The following is a 22311-nucleotide window of genomic DNA, read 5'->3' on the forward strand; positions in this document are numbered from 1 at the left end:
CAGTCTGCAGAAATGCAAAAGATGTATGTTTAGCCTCAGCTCATTCACCTTCAAGGTTATTGTCCATGTCTCTGTGTGACTGGCCTTGCTCTCTCAGTGTTCACAGTGGACCTTGATTTAAAATCAGTCAATTAAGGCACGCGGTGAATGCCAAGAGAGAAGCGTCACTGCTCCAGAGTATTTGTATTTGTGTATACTGTATGTGTCTCTATGGATAATGACTGTATCACATTGCTGTAAAAAAAACAATTTTTCTGTTAGGTTATTGCAGGTTATTGCAAATTAAATCAAATCATTTTTGGTTACAGATATCAACAGAGAGGAATATAATCAAGTGGGTGGTAAACAAATGTTAAATGTGTATTTTTTTAAATGGAGTAGTTTCACAAACTACACAGTTTCATGTGTATAACAATATCAGCAACAACAACAACAACAATAATAATAATGTTATATGCATAATGTTTAACCTAAATGCTTCCGTTTGCATCGAAGTGGACTTGCGCATTGTCCATATTGTGCTATTAAAATGTATTTTAATAGGAGTTGGCCATAAAGCATTATCACACCACTTAAGGCCATGTTTCATGTTTTGTAAGCGAAAAGGTATATATTGCTTTGGCAAAAAGTCAAGCACAGAAAACAAGTAGTATGTTCTAATCTTCTGAACATTAGGGTTAGACTAAGTGGTGGGTAATAATAACTACATACATTTATTCAAGTAATATATTTAGGTACGGTTCTACGGTTCTTGTGTGTTTACATTTCATTTACTTTATACTTCCACTCCAGAACAATAAAGGCTAATTTTTCTCCACTACATTGTTATAGTATCCCTAGTTATTTTGCAGATTCATAATAATAATTGAAAATGTTCTCAAAAAACACTGATTATGATTTTGGTTTGGTGAGGTTTTGATTTTTTAATTAAGCTACATCTAAAATTTGACCTTTACCAGTAGCATTATCAAAGTGATAATTACACATACATGCACTGAGAATTATAGACCAGTAATATAATACACTGCATATGTAAAGTGAGCCATTCTACATACTTTGAGCTTTTAGATATATTTTGATGCTAATAATGCTTTACTTTTCCTTAAGTACATTCTTGAATGCAGGACTTGGCACTTATATTTTATATTTATATTATATATATATTATAGCTTATATTTTTAAATATATTTTTATATCCATCCATCCATCCATCCATTTTCTATACCCGCTTTTCCTGGCTCAGGGTCACGGGGATCTGCTGGAGCCTATCCCAGCTCTCTCTTGGGTGGAAGGCAGGGGTACACCCTGGACAGGTCACCAGTCCATCACAGGGCCACATATAGACACACAAAGACAGACAACCTCACACACTTATATTTTTATATTTTGTTTTATATTTATATATATTTACATTGCTTATATTTTCCCCATGGGGGATGAATTAAGTATCTATCTATCTATCTATCTATCTATCTATCTATCTATCTATCTATCTATCTATCTATCTATCTATCTATCTATCTATCTATCTATCTATCTATCTATCTATATCTTATATAAATGATGATCATCACTGGTTGAGCCTCAGAGCTGTCCCTGTTTATTTACTTGTGCCATTGCTCAGCTCATCTTTAGCATTACTTTAGCACTAAATTCTAAATATATTAAATTTATATATTTGGAGTCCTGATTTAAAGTACTTTTGCTTTGAATTGTTCAATCAGTTGTGTTTATTATCTATACATTCATCTAATGTTCTTATACATGGTTGAGGACAACTGGTATGTCAGTATCCAATGTGAACAAAAATTGGGTCTTATTTACCACATAGATGAATCACAGAGACAATGCGGACTATTACTCAAATGTGGTCGAAGGGCACGATAAGATTTGAATAGGTGAATATTATATGATCTAGAACCTGGGTTTTAACTGGCTATTTTACTTCAGGGAAATTAAGATTGTTGCAGCTCAATGAGGTTGGGGTGGAGGGATACAAATGGTTATCTCAGATCAAATTGTACTGTTACATGCAGCAGAAATGCAAATTAAAATTAAACTTTGTCTGGGATTCCTGGAAATGACTGTGGATTTTACTGTCTGTTTTGAACTGCCGAGAACAGCTTGTCTAAATAGTCTTGTTATAAAAGGCAAGTCAGTCTAATCTGATCCTGGCTGTTAATCCTCATTAAATGATTGGTCTACATTTAGTCCAGCTAGCCCTTACTTTCCACAGGGTGTAAGTCATGTCAGCTATGCTCACTATTTCATAATATTATACAATAAGACAATTCATAAGATTATACAATCTGACACTCCGTCAGACCCAGTTACATGTGCAAATATATTTTAAATTGTATCTCTATGTCATTCTAAAGCTTCAGAAAACAATTTGAATTGTATATTATATAACAAGATGGTGAGGCAACTGCAGCTAGCTATTCCCTCCTAATTCTCTCTTTAGGGACCCTGTTAGTTTACAAAAAAAAGATGCACGATTGGTTATAACATAGCAAAAACACATGAACAAACACTTACAAATTTACAGCTGCAGAAAGCATGAACACGTTTTCTTTAAACTCTATAAGTTTTCATTATATTTACTCTGCAAAGTATAAATTGATAGTTCAATCAGTTGTGGTTATATGCAAATATAATAAAGTCATGCAAGTAATCCAAAATATGGCTGTGCCAGGTATCTGTGGTTGCCCTCAGGCATGCTGCAGAGCAGGGCAGGAAGCAGACTGACACACTGAACAAACTGAGAATCCAGAAATTACTGTAATGCTGAGGAGCTGTAACACATTCAGTCCTACAGCTGAATAAATGATAACTTTACAAACCTGATTAAGTTTAATTTGTAGGCTGAAGTATGATTGCATAGCTGGGAAGCAACTTTAACAAATGTACAAATCTAGTCAACACAATCAATTTATAATCTTGTTTACAGTGTGTGTGTGCACATGGTCGTGATTATACCAAACATCAAATATAAATTATATAAAATTTTATATATATATATATATATAATTTTAGTTAATATATATGTATATATATGTGTGTGTGTGTGTGTGTGTGTATATAATGTTAAACCTCTCGATCCCTGATTTTTCAGAGTAAAGTTTTACCATGAAATTATTTAGACTAGCAAAGAAATTGCATTATAAATGTTATTCTGATCTTTTGTTTCGATCTAATTGAAAACAAAATCAAAAATAATAAGGGAATTTTTAACAATATAAAATGATTTGCTTAAAGAATTGTCAAACAATACAAGTTTTACTAATTAAAAGATGCAACTAATATTTGGAAATTCCATTCAATCCCTCATGGTACCACAGGTTTCTGCTATATTGACTGTTTTCAAGAACACATTCTAATATTTTGTTGTCAGATTTTAATTCTATATAGATTAAACTCTATACATCATTGCTGAGAGAAGAGTTTTAGAGTTTTATTTATTTATTTACTGTAAGTATTTGTCAACTGACCTCTAGATGGCACAATGGGCTCATGCAGTGAAAAATACTTGGATCAACACATGAAACTTGAAATTGTTTGTGGAGTCAATTCCAGCTAACACTAGGCAAGAGGCGGGGTGCACCCAGGAAAGGTCACCAGTCTGTCACAGGACTGACACATAGAGACAGGCAAACACATTCACAATTATGGAAAATTCAATCATAAATCAACCTGCATGTGTTTGGACTGTGGGAGGAAGGTGGAGTACCTGGAGAAACCCCACACAGACCCCCCACACACAACAACATGCAAACTCCACACAGAAAGGTTCCAGACTGAACAAATCTTCTGTGAGGCAAGAGTGGTCACCCTATGCACAATAAAAATGCAATACAATTTTAAACCAACAAGATGTTCTGTTTAAATGTTCATTTCACAACTGCCATGTAATTTAAATGGGTAGACCGATTCTAGGCCTTTAGTTCATTAAGTAATGTCAGCTGGGATTGGCTCGAGCCACTGTGGTTCTGGATGGGCCAGGATGATCAATCCATCCGGGTTAAAATTATTTAAAAAATAAAAATGTTTGATTTTGTAGACCAGCGTCATAGATAAAGACATGGAACTGTGATTGTCTGTGAGCTAAAAACACAGTCAACCGCCATTCTTTAAAGTGTAAGAAAGCATTTATCACAGGGATCTCTTCATTACAATGGCAATAGCAGATGGATGTGTTGATGAAATCACTGGTTAGAGGTCACATTGTTAGTATAGCCAGAAGTCAAACCAAACATAACTTAATTAAAAATGCTTTTAGACAATCCACATATTCATCCACATCTGGGACATATAATGTCCAAGTTGTGAAGACATGCAGATTTCAATGCAAATGCAAATTAGCGTTTGTAGATAACATACCAGAGACACGCAATCTAAAACACTTTAGAGTGTTGTCTGGTTAGAGGCTCACAGAAGAGGTGTGTGTATTCTCCTCTCATCTAGTTTCCCCAGCACCAACGGCAGAGTCTCAGCCTCGACCCCCTAGCCAGGCTGTCTCGTCTCCTCCTCCGGCCCAGCGGGATTCTCATGTTCTGGATGCTCCGCCTTACCATAGAGATCCAGATAAGTGCCGACGTTTTATTTTTCAGTGCACTAATGTTTTTAAATCACACCCCTTAGTTTTTCCCACAGACTTATCAAAAATAATTTTCTTTTCTGGACTGCTGAGGGATAGGACATTGACTTGGGCACAGAGTTTGCCATCCTACCAATGGAGGATTACACTTTTGAACAATTTTTGACACTCTTCCGACAAATCTTTGAACACCCTGACCACGCAGGAACTGCTGTTATACGCCTCCTCGCCAAGGGGCAAGGAGCATTATAGACTATGCGATTGAGTTTAACACTCTCGCCACAGAGGCTGATTGGGGGGACAAGGAACTGAGGGGGTAGTTCATAAAAGGCCTAAACGGGGAGCTTAAGGACCAACTTCTGGGCCAGGACGATGAGCCATCTCTAAGTGCTCTTGTTTCTCTCACAGTTCAGCTGGATAACATGGTGCAGGAGTGGCAAAGGGAGAGGCCGAAGAGGCCGGATCCCGTCGCACTCATACCATCATCCACGGCCCGGAAACTGGTGGGCTATCCATCTCAGCATCCACCCCAACAACAGCGGACGCCGAGGAGCCCATGCAGCTGGGTCGCGCCAGGTTGACACCCGTCGAATGGCGGTGACGCTTGTGCCAGGGCTGCTGCTTGTATTGTGGTGGTGCTGGTCACGTGTTTTATGCCTGCCCCATCAGTCCCGGTCACCCAAAAGACCTGGCTCACCAGTAGGTCTGGGAATACTGGTGAGCCAGATCACTGCCCAGACGTGCGCTCATTGCTTTCAGCTGCCAGCACTTCTTTCAATGGGGTCCCAGAGTCATTCTCTATTGGCACTAATTGATTCCCGCTCCGCCCCCTAACTCATCCTATTTGGGCAGATGCTTTAGATGGGTGGCTTCTCGCGCAGATCACCCACACCACAGTTCCACTCTCTCCTCCTATCTGGCAACTATCGGGAGGAGATTATTTTTAAGGTCATTTCCTCACCTGTTTTGCCACTGGTTTTAGGCCATCCATGGCTTATGCCAACACAATCCCCAGATTGACTGGGCTAAAAAGAAAGTGTAGGGGTTGGAGCCTATACTGCCACGCGACGTGTCTGCGCTCCGCCCTCACCCCAGTCAAATCCACAAGCGCACAACCCAAATCACCACCGGACCTTACGGAGTTCCCAAAGTGTTGTCACACCTTCTCTCGCAGACGTCTTCAATAAGGACTGTGCATTATCTCTTCCCCCCTACCACTTTCTCCCAGAGGCCACAATGCCATCAAGCAGACTGTACAGTATGTCCCACCCCGAGAGTCAATGGAAAAGTATATTAGGGAGTCCCTCGTGTCAGGCCTAATAGAAGGACAAGATGTTGCGGCCTGCATTGACTACCACAGTATCAGGGACTTCCTCAATCAGTTTGTCTTCGTCTACCTCGACGACACACTCATTTATTCACGCAACCTGGCGGAACATACCCGTCACGTATGCTAGGTCCTTCAATTACTTCTCGAGAACTGCCTATTTGTTAAAGCTGAGACGTGCAAGATCCATCGCTCAGAGGTTGCATTTCTCGGATACATAATCGAGGCAGGGAAAATCCGAGCCAATCCCGAAAAGATCCGGGTGGTAGTCGACTGGCCACGACCCACTAGCCGGCGGGAGCTCCAGCGTTTCCTGGTGTTCGCTTATCGGTTTATCTGGAGCTATAGTAGTCTGGCTCAGCCTCTCACCCAACTCACCTCCATCAAGATGCCTGGAAATTACAAACCGAGGAAGCATTCCTCGCTCTGAAGCAGCAATTCACCTCGGCCCCCATCCTAATCCAGACTGATCCCCAGTGGCAGTTTGTTGTTGAGGTGGATGCCTCACATGTTGGCGTGGGTGCTGTACTTTCTCAGTGCTCAGAGGAGGATCACAAGTTACACCCTTGTGCTTTTTTTTCCCAGAAGGCTCTCGCCGAGAGCTGTTGTCATAAAGCTCGCTATCGAGGAGTGGAGGAACTGGCTGGAGGGAGTGTAACAGTCCTTCATCGTCTGGACCAACCATAAGAACATTGAATACATCCAGACAGCCAAGAGGCTGAACTCGTGCCAGGCATGGTGGGCACTGCTGGTGGGCTTTGTCACAGGCCTGCCGCCCTCCCAAGGTAACACCACAATACTCACCATTATCGACTGTTTTTCTAAGGCTCTGCATTTTGTCCCTCTCCCAAAACTACCCACAGCTTTAGAGACAGCCAGGCTTCTCACAGAACACATCTTCCGGCTCCATGGAATTCCCCACGAGGGACCCAGTTTACTTCGGGGGTCTGGCGGGCCTTCTGTAAGGGGCTAGGGGTGTCAGTCAGCCTGTCTTTGGGCTTTCATCGTCATTTAAACGGGCAGTGTGAGCGAGCGAACCAGGAGTTGGAGGCAGCTCTTCAGTGCCTCACTGCCACCAATCCCTTCTCCTGGAGTTCCACCCTCCTGTGGGTCGAATATGCCCACAACTCCCAGCTGTGCTCCGCTACTGGGATGACTCCTTTCGAGGCCTCGCTCGGCTACCTACCTACCTCCTCTCTTCCCTTCTCAGGAGCAGGAAATCGCTGTGCCCTCCATTCAGCACTACCTCCAGCTCTGCAGACGGGCTTGGGTCCAGACCCGGGCGGCACAAAATAAACAATTAGCGGACCAGAACACTGCTGGGTCACCTGCTTGGACATCCTGGACCAAAACCTGGTCCGGGACTTCCACCGCCGCCATCCGGACAAACCTGGGGGACGCCGGGTGGTGGTGGTGTCCCACTCGTCTCTTTTTCCCTTTTTCCTTCTGTGTTTGTCGTCCTCATCTAATTATCCACAGGTGTCTGAGGCGAGATGGCATGCCCTCCAGTATTCATCCCACACAATAAAAGCACCGGTCTTCCTCAGTCACATCGCCAGTTCGTCAGTCTGCCTCATCGGTAGTCACTCACCTTGGCTAACTTTTTCTCTCAAGAGAATATTTTCGTACCGAGGATTTTTTTTTCGCAGGTCACCATCCCAGCTTTCACTAACTATGCCTGTCCTACCTAGCTGACCTCTCCCACCGACAGTCACTGCTGGAATCCTTCCTGGCCACCCCTCCAGCCTCCACTGCTCGTCGGGACGTCACCTCAGCGGACCAAGACGCTGCTCGTCTCGTCCGACTCTTTAATAAAACCATTCTTACTATTGTATCTGCGTGTGGGTCCTCCTCCCCCAAACACACAGTACAGCAACGTCGTAAGCTATGTGGTGTGTGTATTCAGTTATGAGACATTCCAATACATGACGCGTGTATTCCGTTTATATTACGTATGTATTCAGTTATGTGACGTATGTGTTCGGTGTGCACTTCTATTGTAATATGCCTTGACCTAATACAACTCATAGCAGGCGACATCCTATGTTCTACTAGTTGCTGCAGTTTGCTATACAACATATTTACATGCATGTTTACTTTTGGATCGTGTGTCAAACATAAACAACCAAAGGACATATTTCCTCACACACTACAAAAACGATCTTCCTCTGAGTCATCTTCTCCCAAAGGTGACTGGCGACGTCACGTATGTGGCGTTCAAGGGTTATTGGAATATATAACTTTTTTTTCACAAAAATGCAAGATATAAACAAAGATGAGAGGAAATTGAGTTAAAGAGATACTAACTGATTTTGGATGCCATTACTGTGTTACTTGGTTTCTGTGACACTAGATTCAGCAGTAGCTATAGGCTATTAGATGTCTGAAGCAAGAATGAAGGATCAAGTCCAACCAGACAAAATTTGTTGCTGTAAAAAAAAAAAAGTAAGTAAAAGCTAGGGCAAGGCTTCCACTGAAGCAGAGAGATGTTTAAATTTGCCTCTAGGGTTACCACCTGAAAGTAACTCGTAACACTAGTTGAGATTTGGACATTTTCAGGTAATTTTGTCTCAAGAGGAGTTTACTTAATAGCAAGGGCGAAATAATCTTTGTGAAAGCACAAGACAAATCCGATCAGAAAAACTATCTCGTGATGAACAACAAGAAATGTAACGTTATGAGTAAAACAAAACCCAAAATGAAGTGCCACACTCTCTGCTGAACATAAGCAGGGGCTACATCTTTCTGTGTCAGCCCCAGAAAGTGTTAAAAGGACCAGTTTACCCGTCCTGGTTGGAAAACGCTTCCTAAATAACGCCACGCCTCGTTACAACCACCCTCAGCATGTTGGGTATGGCTTTGTTTTAATATTTTCAACTGCACCTGAAGGCTGCGGGAGACGGGAGGTGGAGAGAGGCTGAGCAGTAGGGAGAGAGGAGGGGGTAAAGACAGATCCAGCTAGCGCTAACACCGGGAGCCTGTTTACCAGTCACTACACCTCTTTTGGACACTGGCGCCACAGATAACATCTAAGCATTTCCTTTACATAAGATGCGACCCCACTGGCACTTAGTCGACAGAAATATGTGCCGATAGCTAGCTAGTATAGCGCGAAGACAAAAAGGGCATCTCAGTCTTGGACCGAGATCCCCGATCGTAATCTTCCGATGAGAGTTTATGTGCGAGCGCTGGTGAAGCAGCACAGCAAAACCTCCGTCTGCTCAGCCGAACTGACCACATCCGGCTAAGATAAAAGCAGGGGCACCGTCAAACGGCCAAAATGAAATTCACAGAGCATCTCTCTGCTCACATCACCCCCGAGTGGAGAAAACAGTACATCCAGTATGAGGTAAGTTAGCTTCACGGTAAATCTCCTGACTGGCTAGCTGGCTGGCTAACCAGGCAGTGACTAACCCTAATCCAGATTCACATCGGGCTTGTTTCAGAACCGTGTGGACATTAGATGAGGGGGCCCATTGTCTTTCACTTTCCCGTTGTAAAACAACAGGAAGAGAGGAACTGCAACAGCAGCTCCTCGGCGTTAGCTAGCAAACCAGCTAGTTACTTTGGTTTTGTTGGTCCTGTCATATTAAGCTGTAACGTTACTGGGCTTCTACAGTAGGTACAGCAAAGCCCAGTGTACCCGTCCTCTTCTTCAGCTGCTTGGAATTTGTTCTTGAGACAAAGGGCATTTGGCTGAGTCATCATTTATTGAGCTAGTTCATCTGTTCTCGGTGCTGAGCCAGCTCTCTGTAATGTTTTGCCATCAGGGTGGACGAGGTCACTCGGCGACAAGGGGGCTGATACCTCAACCTGCAGCCTTTGACCCATTAACAGCACCCAAAGCCTCCTACTCAAGTCTTATCTTTATGGTGCCTTCATTCGTACACAGTGCAAAAACGTCCAATAACCATTGCATTTCTGTTAGCACATTAGTGTTCATAGCATGCTTGTCAAAGCTACATGGTGACACTGCATAACATACTAGTCCAGAGAGAATGGCAGATATACAAGTCTTACTGAAGCCACATTTCAATTATAGGGTCAAATCAAACCTTTAACAGCTGGTGTGTTTGCTACACAAATGTCATTACCAGAAATCAATGTGTAATCAGTCTACATTCAGTAGGGACAGAGGTACAGCTAGCTGTAGGTTAAACTGTCACACAAAGAACAACAGAACCAACTGTTGAATTTAAGCACAAATCATACTGTGCTGTTCTGCAGAATCTGTGCAGCTTTTATTTCTACGTACGATATGTCCTTAATGGGCTGTTCCTGTGCAATCCAAAATTTATAGCTCTATAGTTTCTGCACAAAAGGGCAAGTTACTTAAATAATGAACTTTAAGCAGCTACAGCTCTAACAGTTTTTTGTAAATTACTAATTGCTTCATCTCAGGACAAAAGATTTGAAGCATAGTGAATATTGTGAATGCATTTAGATACCCCTTACGTTCCCATGCACCAAAGAAAAGCAGCAATGTATTTTGGCTCCAGTTATGATTGAAATGACTGAAAAGTAATATTTTCATTATTTGCTGTTACAGCCCAAGTCAATATGTGTGTGAATAAATAAGCTATAAAGCTTCATTCTGAGGTGTAGTATACTACATAGTTTTTGTGTTGTGGGGATAAATGTGGCAGGAATGTAACTATCATGTTACCTCTTCCAGGGTTTCCCCCATCTGTGTCTGTACCTGTCAACAGCAGCATCTGCATTGTTTAGTTATGGTAGTCGCAGTATTCTCATAAGTCATTGTCTGTGCTCTGCATAGTCACATACTGATGCAGCTCAGTGTGACTGCACCTCATTCCTTCACTTGGTAGCAGTGAGTTTGCAGCCAAACCACGAATGTTGACATTAAGAACATCATTTATTTTAGGTTACTTACAAATACCTATTGATAGTGTCTTTCCATATTTAGATTAAGTATTCATTGATTCATTCATGAATTTGTCTGTTTTTCCAGCCAGTCAGAACCACAGTAAAGCGTTGTAGCTTGAAGTTGGTCATCTCCTTCCTGCATGCATGAGACATTGTTTTAGCTCTGTGTTCCTATTGCTGCTGACACATTAAGCCTTGAACCAAAGTCTTTTCCTGCTGGTAGAAATGCAGACTGTCCAGCAGCTTTAGCAGTCCTGTTCAGTGTTTATATTACCTTTTTAGAATTCACACTGGCTTAGCACAGCACCAGAGATCCAAACAACACCCAAATCAATTTTTGCAGTTACCAAAACAAGCAGCCCCTGTACTTTCGTTAGAATGTTTCTGAAAAGCAGACTGGTCTGAAGGGTTTAGGCTTTGGAAATTTTCACACCAAATTTTTGTCTATTGAATTGACCTTGGCCTTTGTTAGAATAAAATGTCTTCAAAACAGTTAAGTGGGAAAGTAAATGCAAGGAAAAGCTGATTGTCTTATTAACATAAAATGTATTCAGAGACAGATTCTACCTTTGTAGCTGTGTTAAAATATATATTTTTTTATCCGTGTCACAGTGGTTAGCACTTAGTATTCACCTTACAGGAAGCAGGTTGTGAGCTCAAGCCTTTCTGCACAACTTTGCGTGTTCTCTACACATCTGTGTAGGTTTCCTCTGGACATTCTCAAGTCCACACATGTCCAGGTTAGGTTAGTAGGCTGTCATTAATGGAGTTTGACCATGAATGTTTATATCTGTCCAATGCATGCCAGCCTTGTGACTAACCAGCAAGTTGTCCAGAGGCCACTCTTCAGGTTACCCAATGTCATAGCAGGTCTAAAAGGCAAGATAGATGGTGTTGGTAACACTAGCAAGGGGCATGTTCCTATATTCTGTTAAGATGCTGAAAACGTCAGTATAGTCATTACATTGTCATCACTTTCCTTGGCCAAAGAAGACCCCTCTGTAGGAAACAGATAAGATTGATAAAAATAGATCATGTTATAGATTAGATAAACTCAACTAGATAGATAAAATAACCTACATAAAAACTGTAAATAAGTAGATAGATGAAACAGACTATTTAGAATCGAAAGATAAATCTAATAGATGAAAGATATGTACATTGTGGAAAACTGTTTGCAGTAAATCTTAATAAATGCCCTGAGTAACATGTACTTCCACTGGTCACATTTAAGGCAGATATACACCTATACAATGCCGATGTACAATATTTAATTGGTGGAACTGACAAGTAAGTCACTGCATTGTAATTATGACAGTTTCAGTGGAGAACTAGTTATTACATTTTTTTTGTCATAGGGCCTACTCATCGAAAATTTACTAATAGAAAATTATTTTATTAAAAAGAAAACTCTGTTGTTTTCTGCACTATGATCAGAATTGTGGGTACCATTTTGCCCAACCTCAGTGTGATTCTGGCCTGATCAAACATGTGGATCAGTGATTTAAAGGAAACAGTAACATATCCTTGTAACTTTAGGATAAGTATAATTGTTCTTTCACAGTTTTATGTTGCTTATTTTCACAGTAGTTTCACATGGAGTCAGTTTCTTCTTGCTCTTGCAATGTTTTTACACAGACCATATGTAGCTTGTTGTTCCACCCAGCTGTAAATCTGGCCTTATGCCAAGTTAGTTTTAGTCCTGTGAATATGTGGGACCTTGGCCACTGAGGTTTGCACAGCCAGACTGACTAGGGATGTTACATGCGTGTGATGTTTTTTTTTTTTGTTTTTTTTTTTTATGGCAGATGTGTTTGGTTCAGAAACTGTACATGGATAGTTGGATAAAGAGATATGTGTCCTGTGTTGTTATGATGTGATGTGTGAGTCAAGGATGGTCAGCTTTGTCTTCATGCTAGCTTGGCCTTGGCTGTTTCAAACATGCCTTGATTTATTATGATTCCTGCTCAACCCATAGGAATGATATTGTAGCAGTTTCACCTGCAAGAATGGAAGCTATGCTGATACAGCCTATACAACAGAGGTAACTCAGACTTTGTTGACACATTTTTCCAAATAAAAATCTATGATGGATGCAGCTTTATTTAATCTGACAAGTTCCTAGCATGACTACCAGACAGAAACTATAAGAATATAAGTGCCTGATAGTCTGTATGACCCAACAGCCTCATCGACAGGCTAAAAAAAGCCTGAGGGATGACTATGACTGGAGTGTTTGTCAGGCTATGGGATGTACAAAAATTCCCCACTCACCCTTGTGGGCAGTCTTTTTCTCCTTCAAGCTCGAGTCCTCTAACAGAGGCCTGGGAGCTTGGTGGTCCTGTGCAATATTTTAGCTGTTCCTCAGACAGGAATCGTATGGCCAGAGCTCTCGGATGTTGTTCCTGGGATCTGATGGAGGTCAAAGGTCCAAGTGTTCCATTTACCATGGGAACCACTGTTGCCTTCACCTTCCACATCTTTTCTAGCTCTTCTTTCAGCCCTTGGTATTTCTTAGGTTTCTCATGCTCCTTCTCTCTGATGTTGCAATCACTTGGGATTGCTACATCTATCACTACAGCCTTGTTCTCCTGTTTGTCCACCACTATGTCCGGTTGGTTAGCCATCACCAATTTGTCGGTCTGTATCTGGAAGTCCCACAGGATCTTAGCTTGGTCATTCTCAACCACCTTCGGGAGCATTTCCCATTTTGATCTTGGGACTTCCAGCCCATACTCAGCACAAATGTTTCTGTACACTATGACAGCCATTTGGTTGTGATGTTCCATATATGCCCTGCCTACTATCATCTTACAACCTGCTGTTATGTGCTGGATTGTCTCAAGGGCTACTTGCGCAGCCTGCATCCGGGGTCCTGCCTTGTGTGGTACACCCAACCTCTATTACCTTTGTAACTTTGGGCCTATTCCTGTGCTGCCATGGTGAGTGCTTCTGTGTTGTCTTTCAGTCCAGCTTTTTCCAGCCACTGGTAGGATTTTTCAATATCAGCCACTTCTTCTATCTGCCTGTGGTACATGCTGTGCAGGGGTTTGTCCTTCCACAATGGTTCTTACTCTTCTTTTTCCATCTCCTCGGGTTTCTGCTACCTGAGATATTCCTGAGTATTTCATCTCTCGGGGCCATCTTCCTAATGTACTCATGGATTTTTGCTGTTTCATCTCAGATGGTGGCTTTGATGCTCACCAGTCCTCAGCCTCCTTCCTTCCTCTTAGTGTACAGTCTCAGGATGCTGGATTTGGGGTGAAACCCTCTGTACATTGTGAGGTGCTTCATAATGGTACAGTGGCTAGGATGTTTCAGTATGTTTCAACCCGGAGAGTGAATGTTGTTTTGATGTGCATTGACGCCAGGAGAATAGGACAATGTGTATCCTTATATGATGCTACAATTTGTGAGGCCAGCATAGAAAATAATGCATGTGCTTTGATGTGTGTCACATGCTGCCAGAGTGTGTTGCCCTAAAGAAAGATATGTTTGTCAATGTTTAAAATTTCTAAAAATGTGTCATAAAAGGCCATAATAAAAACTAATAAAACTTAAACTTTTCTGACTTGTTTTAGCAATGGGTTAGTGTCCTCAGAAATAAACATGTGAGCACAATTTCATGATAACCAACAATAGGACCCAAATTGTGACAATATCAATTCTTGCGTTCTAGATAAACTGAGATAACGACTATTCAGTGAGCAGTTTTTGATGTAGCTCCATGTGCTATTGGTTTGAAGGCTTTTTCTTTAGTAAATAAGCACCTCTTTTTCATGCTGTGGCGGAAACTGCAAGCTGTTGCAGGCGTAGCTGATGGGAAGTTAGTTTGCTGATTGTAGCTAGTTTCAGTCAGAGTGATGAACAGAGAGGCTGACAAAAAAATTAGGGTGACTCAACAGTTCTCTGTTTGTGCTTGCCATCTTGTAGTGCTTCATAAAATTATACTGTCACGTTTGAAGTTAAACTTAAGGTGTATGGTTAAGAAAAAATACACAGTCAGATTGTGTGCATTTGTTCTAATGCTAGTTTACTACCCTAGGTGGTTGGAAAGGCAGATTTTCAGTCACGGAGTTGGGGAGTTGGGGAGTTGGGGAGTGCTTGACCTGAATTGGGTGCTGGTGACATTGGCTACCACCTGACTGGCATTAGAGGGATCACATAGTTGTTACATTCTCACTTTCATACTCTATATGGGTAAGCACATGCAGACATCATGTACAAAGATGTCTTGAGTTCCCAAAGCTGTCTCCTTACATAAAATAGATTACCCATGCGATATCAGTACTATTTCCACTCTTCCACTGTACAATTTCATCAGAATGCCCTTCAGAAGTTTTAACTGAATATGTACAAATTAGTAGCCTGGCCAGCCAGACCCACTCTTTTCTTAGTGAAAGAATGTGGGTCTGGAACCACTGCCATAGGGAGTCTCTTCCTCTGGCCTCAAAAGAGCTGGGCTAATCACAGCCATTTATCTGCAATAGTGCGGGCTTTATGCTCTTGTCATCCCACCAGATTTAAACAAGCGTTGCACATACGCACCGACTCATTCGTAACTCTTCTGATTGCCAGTCCCAAGTCCGCAAATATTTCTACAAATGGCTTTTGCTGTTTACTCTATTCAAAAATATGCACAGAACTGGTAATACCCCGTGGATTCTCATGTCTTTATAACAAAAACGATAACTAACTTGCGGTAGCAAGCTGGTCTCACAGTTGCTTTGCTCTGATTGGTTTACTCTTGAGTCCATTGGCTCGCCCCCCGGAAATCGATCTCAACCAAAGAGATTCCAGACTAATTCTTTGTATAGAAAATACATTAATATATAGCAAATATACATGCATGTATAGGAAAACAGGTTGGCCAGGCTAATAAGTTAGTACATGTCACTTCATAGACCAGCAGAAATAGCACAGTAGCACAGTGAGAGCACAAAAGTTTTTTTTTTGTTTTTGTTTTTGTTTTTTCCCCACTTCATAAGTTGAACATCACTCCTTTAGGTCTACACTAAATGCGACACATTTTGAGACTGCATTGCTTTATGGAGTCTTTAGAGCAGGGATCTACAGCCCTGGTCCTCAAGCGCTACTGTCCTGCTGGTTTTCCAACTATCCCTGCCCTTCCAGTTTCTGACTGACTGAACAGGTAATCAGCAGTGGGTATGGCAGGGATATCTGATAAACAAGGAGGACAGTAGCGCTCTTTCTTTTGTTATTGTTATATTGTTAGAAGTGGACAACATGGCCTTGAAATAATATAATATTACAAGGGTTTTATTAATGGTAACACTATTTATGATATGATTTATTACCTGTACTACTATTTATTTATGATTTTTGATATTTATTTATTTATTCGGATATATCAGATGTCAGGTGAGACGTCACTTCTTGAAGATGATGTTTTGGAAGCAAGAAATATGGGCAAGTGTAACGGTCTGATTGACTTGGACAAGGGTCAGATGTGATGTGATACAGTGCTTCAGTTTTTAACATTTTCTGTCAACATGTTCTCTTTTACTGTATCTTTCTCTCACTCCTGATGTACTGGTGCCGACTGCTACTCCTAAATTCTGTGCTGTGTGTGTCAACCAAATCTGATGTAGCCTGCAACTCTGTCTCAGGCACCTTATTGTTTCGGCATGGTGCCATTCTCGTTATCGTTGATTCTTCATGTGGTCCCTCAAAAAATGGATGGAACAAATTCTGTTGATATTGTTTTGACAGGGTCTTATATTTCTATCGAGAAAAAGTTATTTTGCGATAATTACCCTTATTGCTTTCTCATCCAGCCCTACTGGATTACTAAAGAAACACATTACTAAAGGAGATGATAGAAACATATGTATCTACACATAGAATATCCATTTTTGAATTACAAAAAGGAATAAAAATACGTCCATATTTTCCAGACTGTAAGTCGCATTTTTTTGTAGTTGTCTGGCTTGTCATGCGACTTATATGGTTAATTTGCTTTTGTTCTGTTGAGTAGTCACTTGCATTAGGTTGCACTCTTGACTCAATAGAAGATAATAATGTATTGCCATGAAACTAAAAACATTTATGTTCACCCTTAACTATAATTCCTAGGGTAACAAAAGTGAAAATGCTGCCCAAAAGAAAGAGCTGTACTGCAGACTTCCCGCTGTGGGTAATAAGATAGCCGAAACAAAGTTTGGAGTTAGTGTTGGCATTCAGGCAACCCGAGAGAGGAGGCAGACACGGCATTTCCCCCCAACCTACACCCGAACGCTGCTGCATTTGTTTAAAGTTATTTGACACAGATGAATGAATTTTGTAATGCACTTCTGCTTGTTGTTATGCCTAGTCTATGTTCCTCATAGGCTAATTTAGATTATAATTACTATAATTAGACATGCGACTTATATGTGTTTTTTTTTTTAGTTGTAACAAGGCTGTTAAAAGCGACTAACATTCTGGTGCAACTTATTCAATTCAATTAAATTTTATTTGTATAGCGCCAAATTACAATAGTATCATTTCACTTTACAAACAACAAATCCCTTATGATCAAGCACTTGGCGACAATGGAGAGGAAAAACTCCCTTTAACAGAAGAAAAAACCTCCAGCAGAACCGGGCTCAGTTTGGGCGGCCATCTGCCTCGACCGGTTGGGGTGAGTGGATAGAGGAGAGAGAAAAGAACAGCAACAATAAACAACAAATAGACACTGCAGGTTGGTGGGACCAGTAACTGCACATCAGCAATATACAGGACCAGGGACACCTCCAGAAAGTACAGAGAGAGAGGACAGAGAAAAGTTTCCACAGTTAGGAAAATATGGTAATTGAGATAAATGATCTTCAACCTATTAAACTCCCCCAAGGAACAGTCAGTTGAAAGATTTGGGACCTGGACTTTTAAAAAGATTTTCAGATTTGTTAAGACTAACAGCCAAACATAACTAAATTATATTATTCATGTTTTCTGAAACATTTTTTATATAAATAAAGATGAAGCGTATTTTTCACTGACAAGAAAATAAAGTTGAATCTTTGCAGTTTAAATACCTGTTCAGCCACATGTCAGTACTGAGTAATGTCAAAAGTTTATTTGTGCCGGATGTCATGCAGCAACTATATCTCCATAACCCTCAATGGGTAGAATTTTAAGGGGACTTTCCTCTTTTAGTGACCTTGAAAGTGTCAAATTTGCACACTACTTCATTTGTATCTGTTTCTACCACTTCCCCGAGACACTTTATATATGAGGTTTGTGAGCTAACACAAAAATAAAGAAAAATGTAGACATCAGAGGTTTCTACAGGACACAAACATAGATAATCCAGTTATGACTCATATAATCCTTCTGACAGTTTGGTGTCAGGATAGTGTGTTTCTATCCTTATGGGTGGGAGGTAGGGAAAATTGAGAGGGGCTGGAAAAGAGGGAAAGGAATGTGTAAAAGAGATTAGGCAAAGGAGGACCAAGAGAAGAGTGGGCTGAGAGATGGGGGTTTTATTAGAATAAATTGAAAAATAGACCAAAGGAGCAAAAGAAAAGGGGGCAAAAGACTCAGAGAATGAAGATTTGAGGAGAATGCTAAAAAGAGATGGTAAAGTAAACAAAGGGATGGAAAAGACATAACACACACATGGTCAGTCCTGCAGATTTGTGGTCAGCCATTGTCAGTCTGTCTGTGGTAGGGGCAAGTTGTGTGGATGAATATCGAGGATTGTGTAAGAGGACAGAAAACACTCTTAGTTACAAGGCCAACTAGAGGCTGAGAGAGAGAGAGTGAGGCAGTGAGTGAGAGAGGGGGAGAAGGAGAGAGTGAAGGAGAAAAGGGCAGAAGTGCAGTATCTGTGAGTATAAGCAGAGGTGTCCTCCTTCCTGTTGAGCTGTGTATTTTGTTTTCGAAACTTGCACTTGAGCACATGTTGAGCAAGCCTAGTGACCACACACTATATTCTCACACACACACATATGTACATGCAGCCTATAAGCCTCAGGAGAAGTGTGCTTTCATGTGCTGTATGAGGTTTGTATGACATCACATGTGTGATGTGTGTCTGTCTCCAAAATATATGACCATATTAAGAGAAACCATGTTCTTTTTGACTGTATTTTGTGTAGACTTTGAGTGAAACAGTATGCACACCTACAGTAAATACACTGTCATTTTTCATTGCTTATAGAGGGAAAAAAAACAAGTTTTCAAGTCATTAAAGGTCACCAAGACTCCCTCTGCAGGAAAATCCATAGAACTGATACCCACAGATAAGACATAGCTTTATTACATCACCCAGATATTTGTGGTGTTACTAAAGAGGAGAGAGAAGTGAGCTTTTTCCACCTTGCCTAATGATATGTTTGCTTTCATTTCCACCAGAAAAGTGTCAGACAAATCATAAGCTGCTCTGTTTTGCAACTCGGTGTACTTGCAGCCTCCACGCTGTATATATGCAGGTCTCGTAGCCCAGACATTTTAGTAACATTTCTAAAGAAATGCGCATTAGCTTCGTGGTAGTGAAGTACAGCATGATGAGGGAACTTGTGCCAGAGTTGTGTTGCTACTATAATCTTGAAACACTCAAGGGTAAATCATTAGAAGCATTAGAGGTGGGCGACATGGGAAAAAAAATTACATCACGATTTTTTTCTGGAAAAATGATTTTTCATGTTGTTTTTAAGACTATTTGGCAAATTACAGAGCTACAATAGAGCCAAATTAATGTCCCCATATAAAAATATAGCCTCTACCATTTATGTCTTCAAGAATTTTTTAATCAAGTTAAGATTTAATGCAAGTGCAATTCTGCAAAGTAAGAACATTCAACAAGACTTGCGTTACAGTGAAAGACTTACCATCACAAAATGAACATTGGTTTAACAAATCTTACACTGGTAGTGGTAACAGTTGTAACAGAAAGCTTATTAGACATAGACATGCACTGCACAACTTTCAGTCAGGAATAAAGTGAATTGTCAGACTTAAATAAGGGTCTGACATACAGCTAGAACATAAATCAGGTGTTGTAGCAAAACAGCTGATATACGTTTTGAATTTTATGCTGCATCTTGCTGCGGCACTCAGAATAAAGCTGTGGAATGGCCGTGGAGGAAAATATTTGTGGCTGGGTGTTTTGTAACGTGGATCTACAACTTTGAGCAGTCTTTTAAAGCCCTCAGTTTCCGCAGTCTTTATGGGAATCATGTCTTTGGCCAGGTAAAATGTCACGGCATCTGTTATATCTTTCTAGCGCTTGCTCGTTCTTTCATATGGAGTTCCTTTCTCAAATGCTTCTTTCGTTTAAGTTGTTTGTTGAAGTCTTGTAGATGTTCTTGTGTGGGGTCCCTTTATAATTTGACTGTTGGCGTATTCTTTCGGGTGCTTTCTTTTTAGGTGGTTAAAAGGGTTGTTGTGTTGCCATCCGTTGTGCGAATCTTATCATTGTAATATTTGCAAATAACGCAAACATTTGTTTGCGCAGTGGCTGTTGGGAGAAAAAAAACATTTCCATATTACAAGTGTTGAATTTTTTTAGGGACAAACTCCTCCGTGTTTTCCTCCATTGTCACTGACTGCTTCGCTTAATCTCACAGAATTTATGAGCAACATATACAAGCTTGTTAACCTGGCACCATTTAGCGTGCGGACGTAGATGAAATCAATAGAACTGCAATGGCTATAACGTGCACTATATAGGATGATAGATAGATAGATAGATAGATAGATAGATACTTTATTCATCCCCCATAGGGGAAATTCAGTTTGTCCTGCAGCTCTTATATTAACTTTAACATAGAAATTTCACTTTAAAATATAGAATATAATAAACAGATAAAGGCACTCATGTTAATAACATATAACATAAATAGCATAACTAACATATCAACAGTTACTATTAAAAAGTCTAATGGCTGTGGGGACAAAGGATCTCCTCAACCTCTCAGTTCTGCAGCACAGTGAGATGAGTCTCCCACTGAAGCTGCTACTCTGTTTAGTCAGTATTTCATGTAGGGGGTGTTTATTATTGTTCAATATAGAAAGCAGCGTCCTCCACATCTGCTGCTCCACCACAGTTCTGACAGGTTCCAGCCCCCTGCCTAATAATAATAATAAGAATAAATTTTATTTCATGGTGCCTTTCAAAGTCTCAAGGTCACCTTACAGAGAGAAAAAGAAAAACGTGGCGCATACAGCATGAAATACATAGAGTGCATTAAAACAACAATAACAGCAATACATAAACAGAGGGCCAAAATGTAAAGGCAAAGGTGTAGAGTATCTAAGAAGTGGACGATGTACATTAAAAGTAGATTGAAACACAGAAACCCAGAGGACAGAGCAATAATACGAAACAAGCAGAGGGTAGTAAAACATCACAGGCTGGAGGTCAACAGATCAGAAGTTGAGAGAGTTAGGTGGAAAACGCTAGACGGAACACATAAGTTTTGAGTGAAGATTTGAAAGTTGATAAGTCCGGAGACAACCGGATGCCATAAGGGAGAACGTTCCAAAGGCGGGGCGCAGTGGCCAAAAGGATCTAGCGCCCATGGTGGCCAGGCACGCCGTAGGGGTGCAGAGGAGAGTGGAACCGGAGGAGCGGAGAGTACGGGGCAGAGAATAGGTATGTAGTAGATCAGCGATGTACAGTGGGTACGGAAAGTATTCAGACCCCTTTAAATCTTTCACTCTTTGTGTCATTGCAGCCATTTGCCAAAATCAAAAAAGTTCATTTTATTTCTCATTAATGTACACTCAGCACCCCATCTTGACAGAAAAAAACAGAAATGTAGAAATTTTTGCAAATTTATTAAAAAAGAAAAACTGAAGTATCACATGGTCATAAGTATTCAGACCCTTTGCAGTGACACTCATATTTATGCTGTCCATTTCTTCTGATCCTCCTTGAGATGGTTCTGCTCCTTCATTGGAATCCAGCTGTGTTTAATTAAACTGATTGGACTTGATTAGGAAAGGCACACACCTGTCTATATAAGACCCTACAGCTCACAGTGCATGTCAGAGCAAATGAGAATCATGAGGTCGAAGGAACTGCCCAAGGAGCTCAGAGACAGAATTGTGGGAAGGCACAGATCTGGCCAAGGTTACAAAAGAATTTCTGCAGCACTCAAGGTTCCTAAGAGCACAGTGGCCTACATAATCCTCAAATGGAAAAAGTTTGGGACGACCAGAACTCTTCCTAGACCTGGCCGTCCAGCCAAACTGAGCAATAGTGGGAGAATAGCCTTGGTGAGAGAGGTAAAGAAGAACCCAAAGATCACTGTGGCTGAGCTCCAGAGATGCAGTAGGGAGATGGGAGAAAGTTCCACAAAGTCAACTATCACTGCAGCCCTCCACCAGTTGGGGCTTTATAGCAGAGTGGCCCGACGGAAGCCTCTCCTCAGTGCAAGACACATGAAAGACCGCACAGAGTTTGCCAAAAGACACATGAAGGACTCCCAGACTATGAGAAATAAGATTCTCTGGTCTGATGAGACCAAGATTGAACTTTTTGGCATTAATT

The 22311-nt window shown here is 41.0% G+C and overlaps 1 protein-coding gene across 1 annotated transcript in view; it reads left to right on the forward strand.

The window, feature by feature from the left end:
* The first annotated feature begins 8831 nt into the window (after positions 1–8831).
* The window catches only part of LOC113133983 (xenotropic and polytropic retrovirus receptor 1 homolog), a 40068-nt gene continuing 26588 nt past the window's right edge, over positions 8832–22311 (forward strand). The window contains exon 1 of the mRNA XM_026313097.1: positions 8832–9273. Coding sequence (XP_026168882.1) covers positions 9205–9273 — 69 coding nt within the window. The 5' untranslated portion in view covers positions 8832–9204. The remainder of the gene's footprint in view (positions 9274–22311) is intronic.

The sequence above is a fragment of the Mastacembelus armatus genome, chromosome 17 (assembly GCF_900324485.2).
Source record: "Mastacembelus armatus chromosome 17, fMasArm1.2, whole genome shotgun sequence".
In the NCBI taxonomy this organism is placed as follows: Eukaryota; Metazoa; Chordata; class Actinopteri; order Synbranchiformes; family Mastacembelidae; genus Mastacembelus; species Mastacembelus armatus.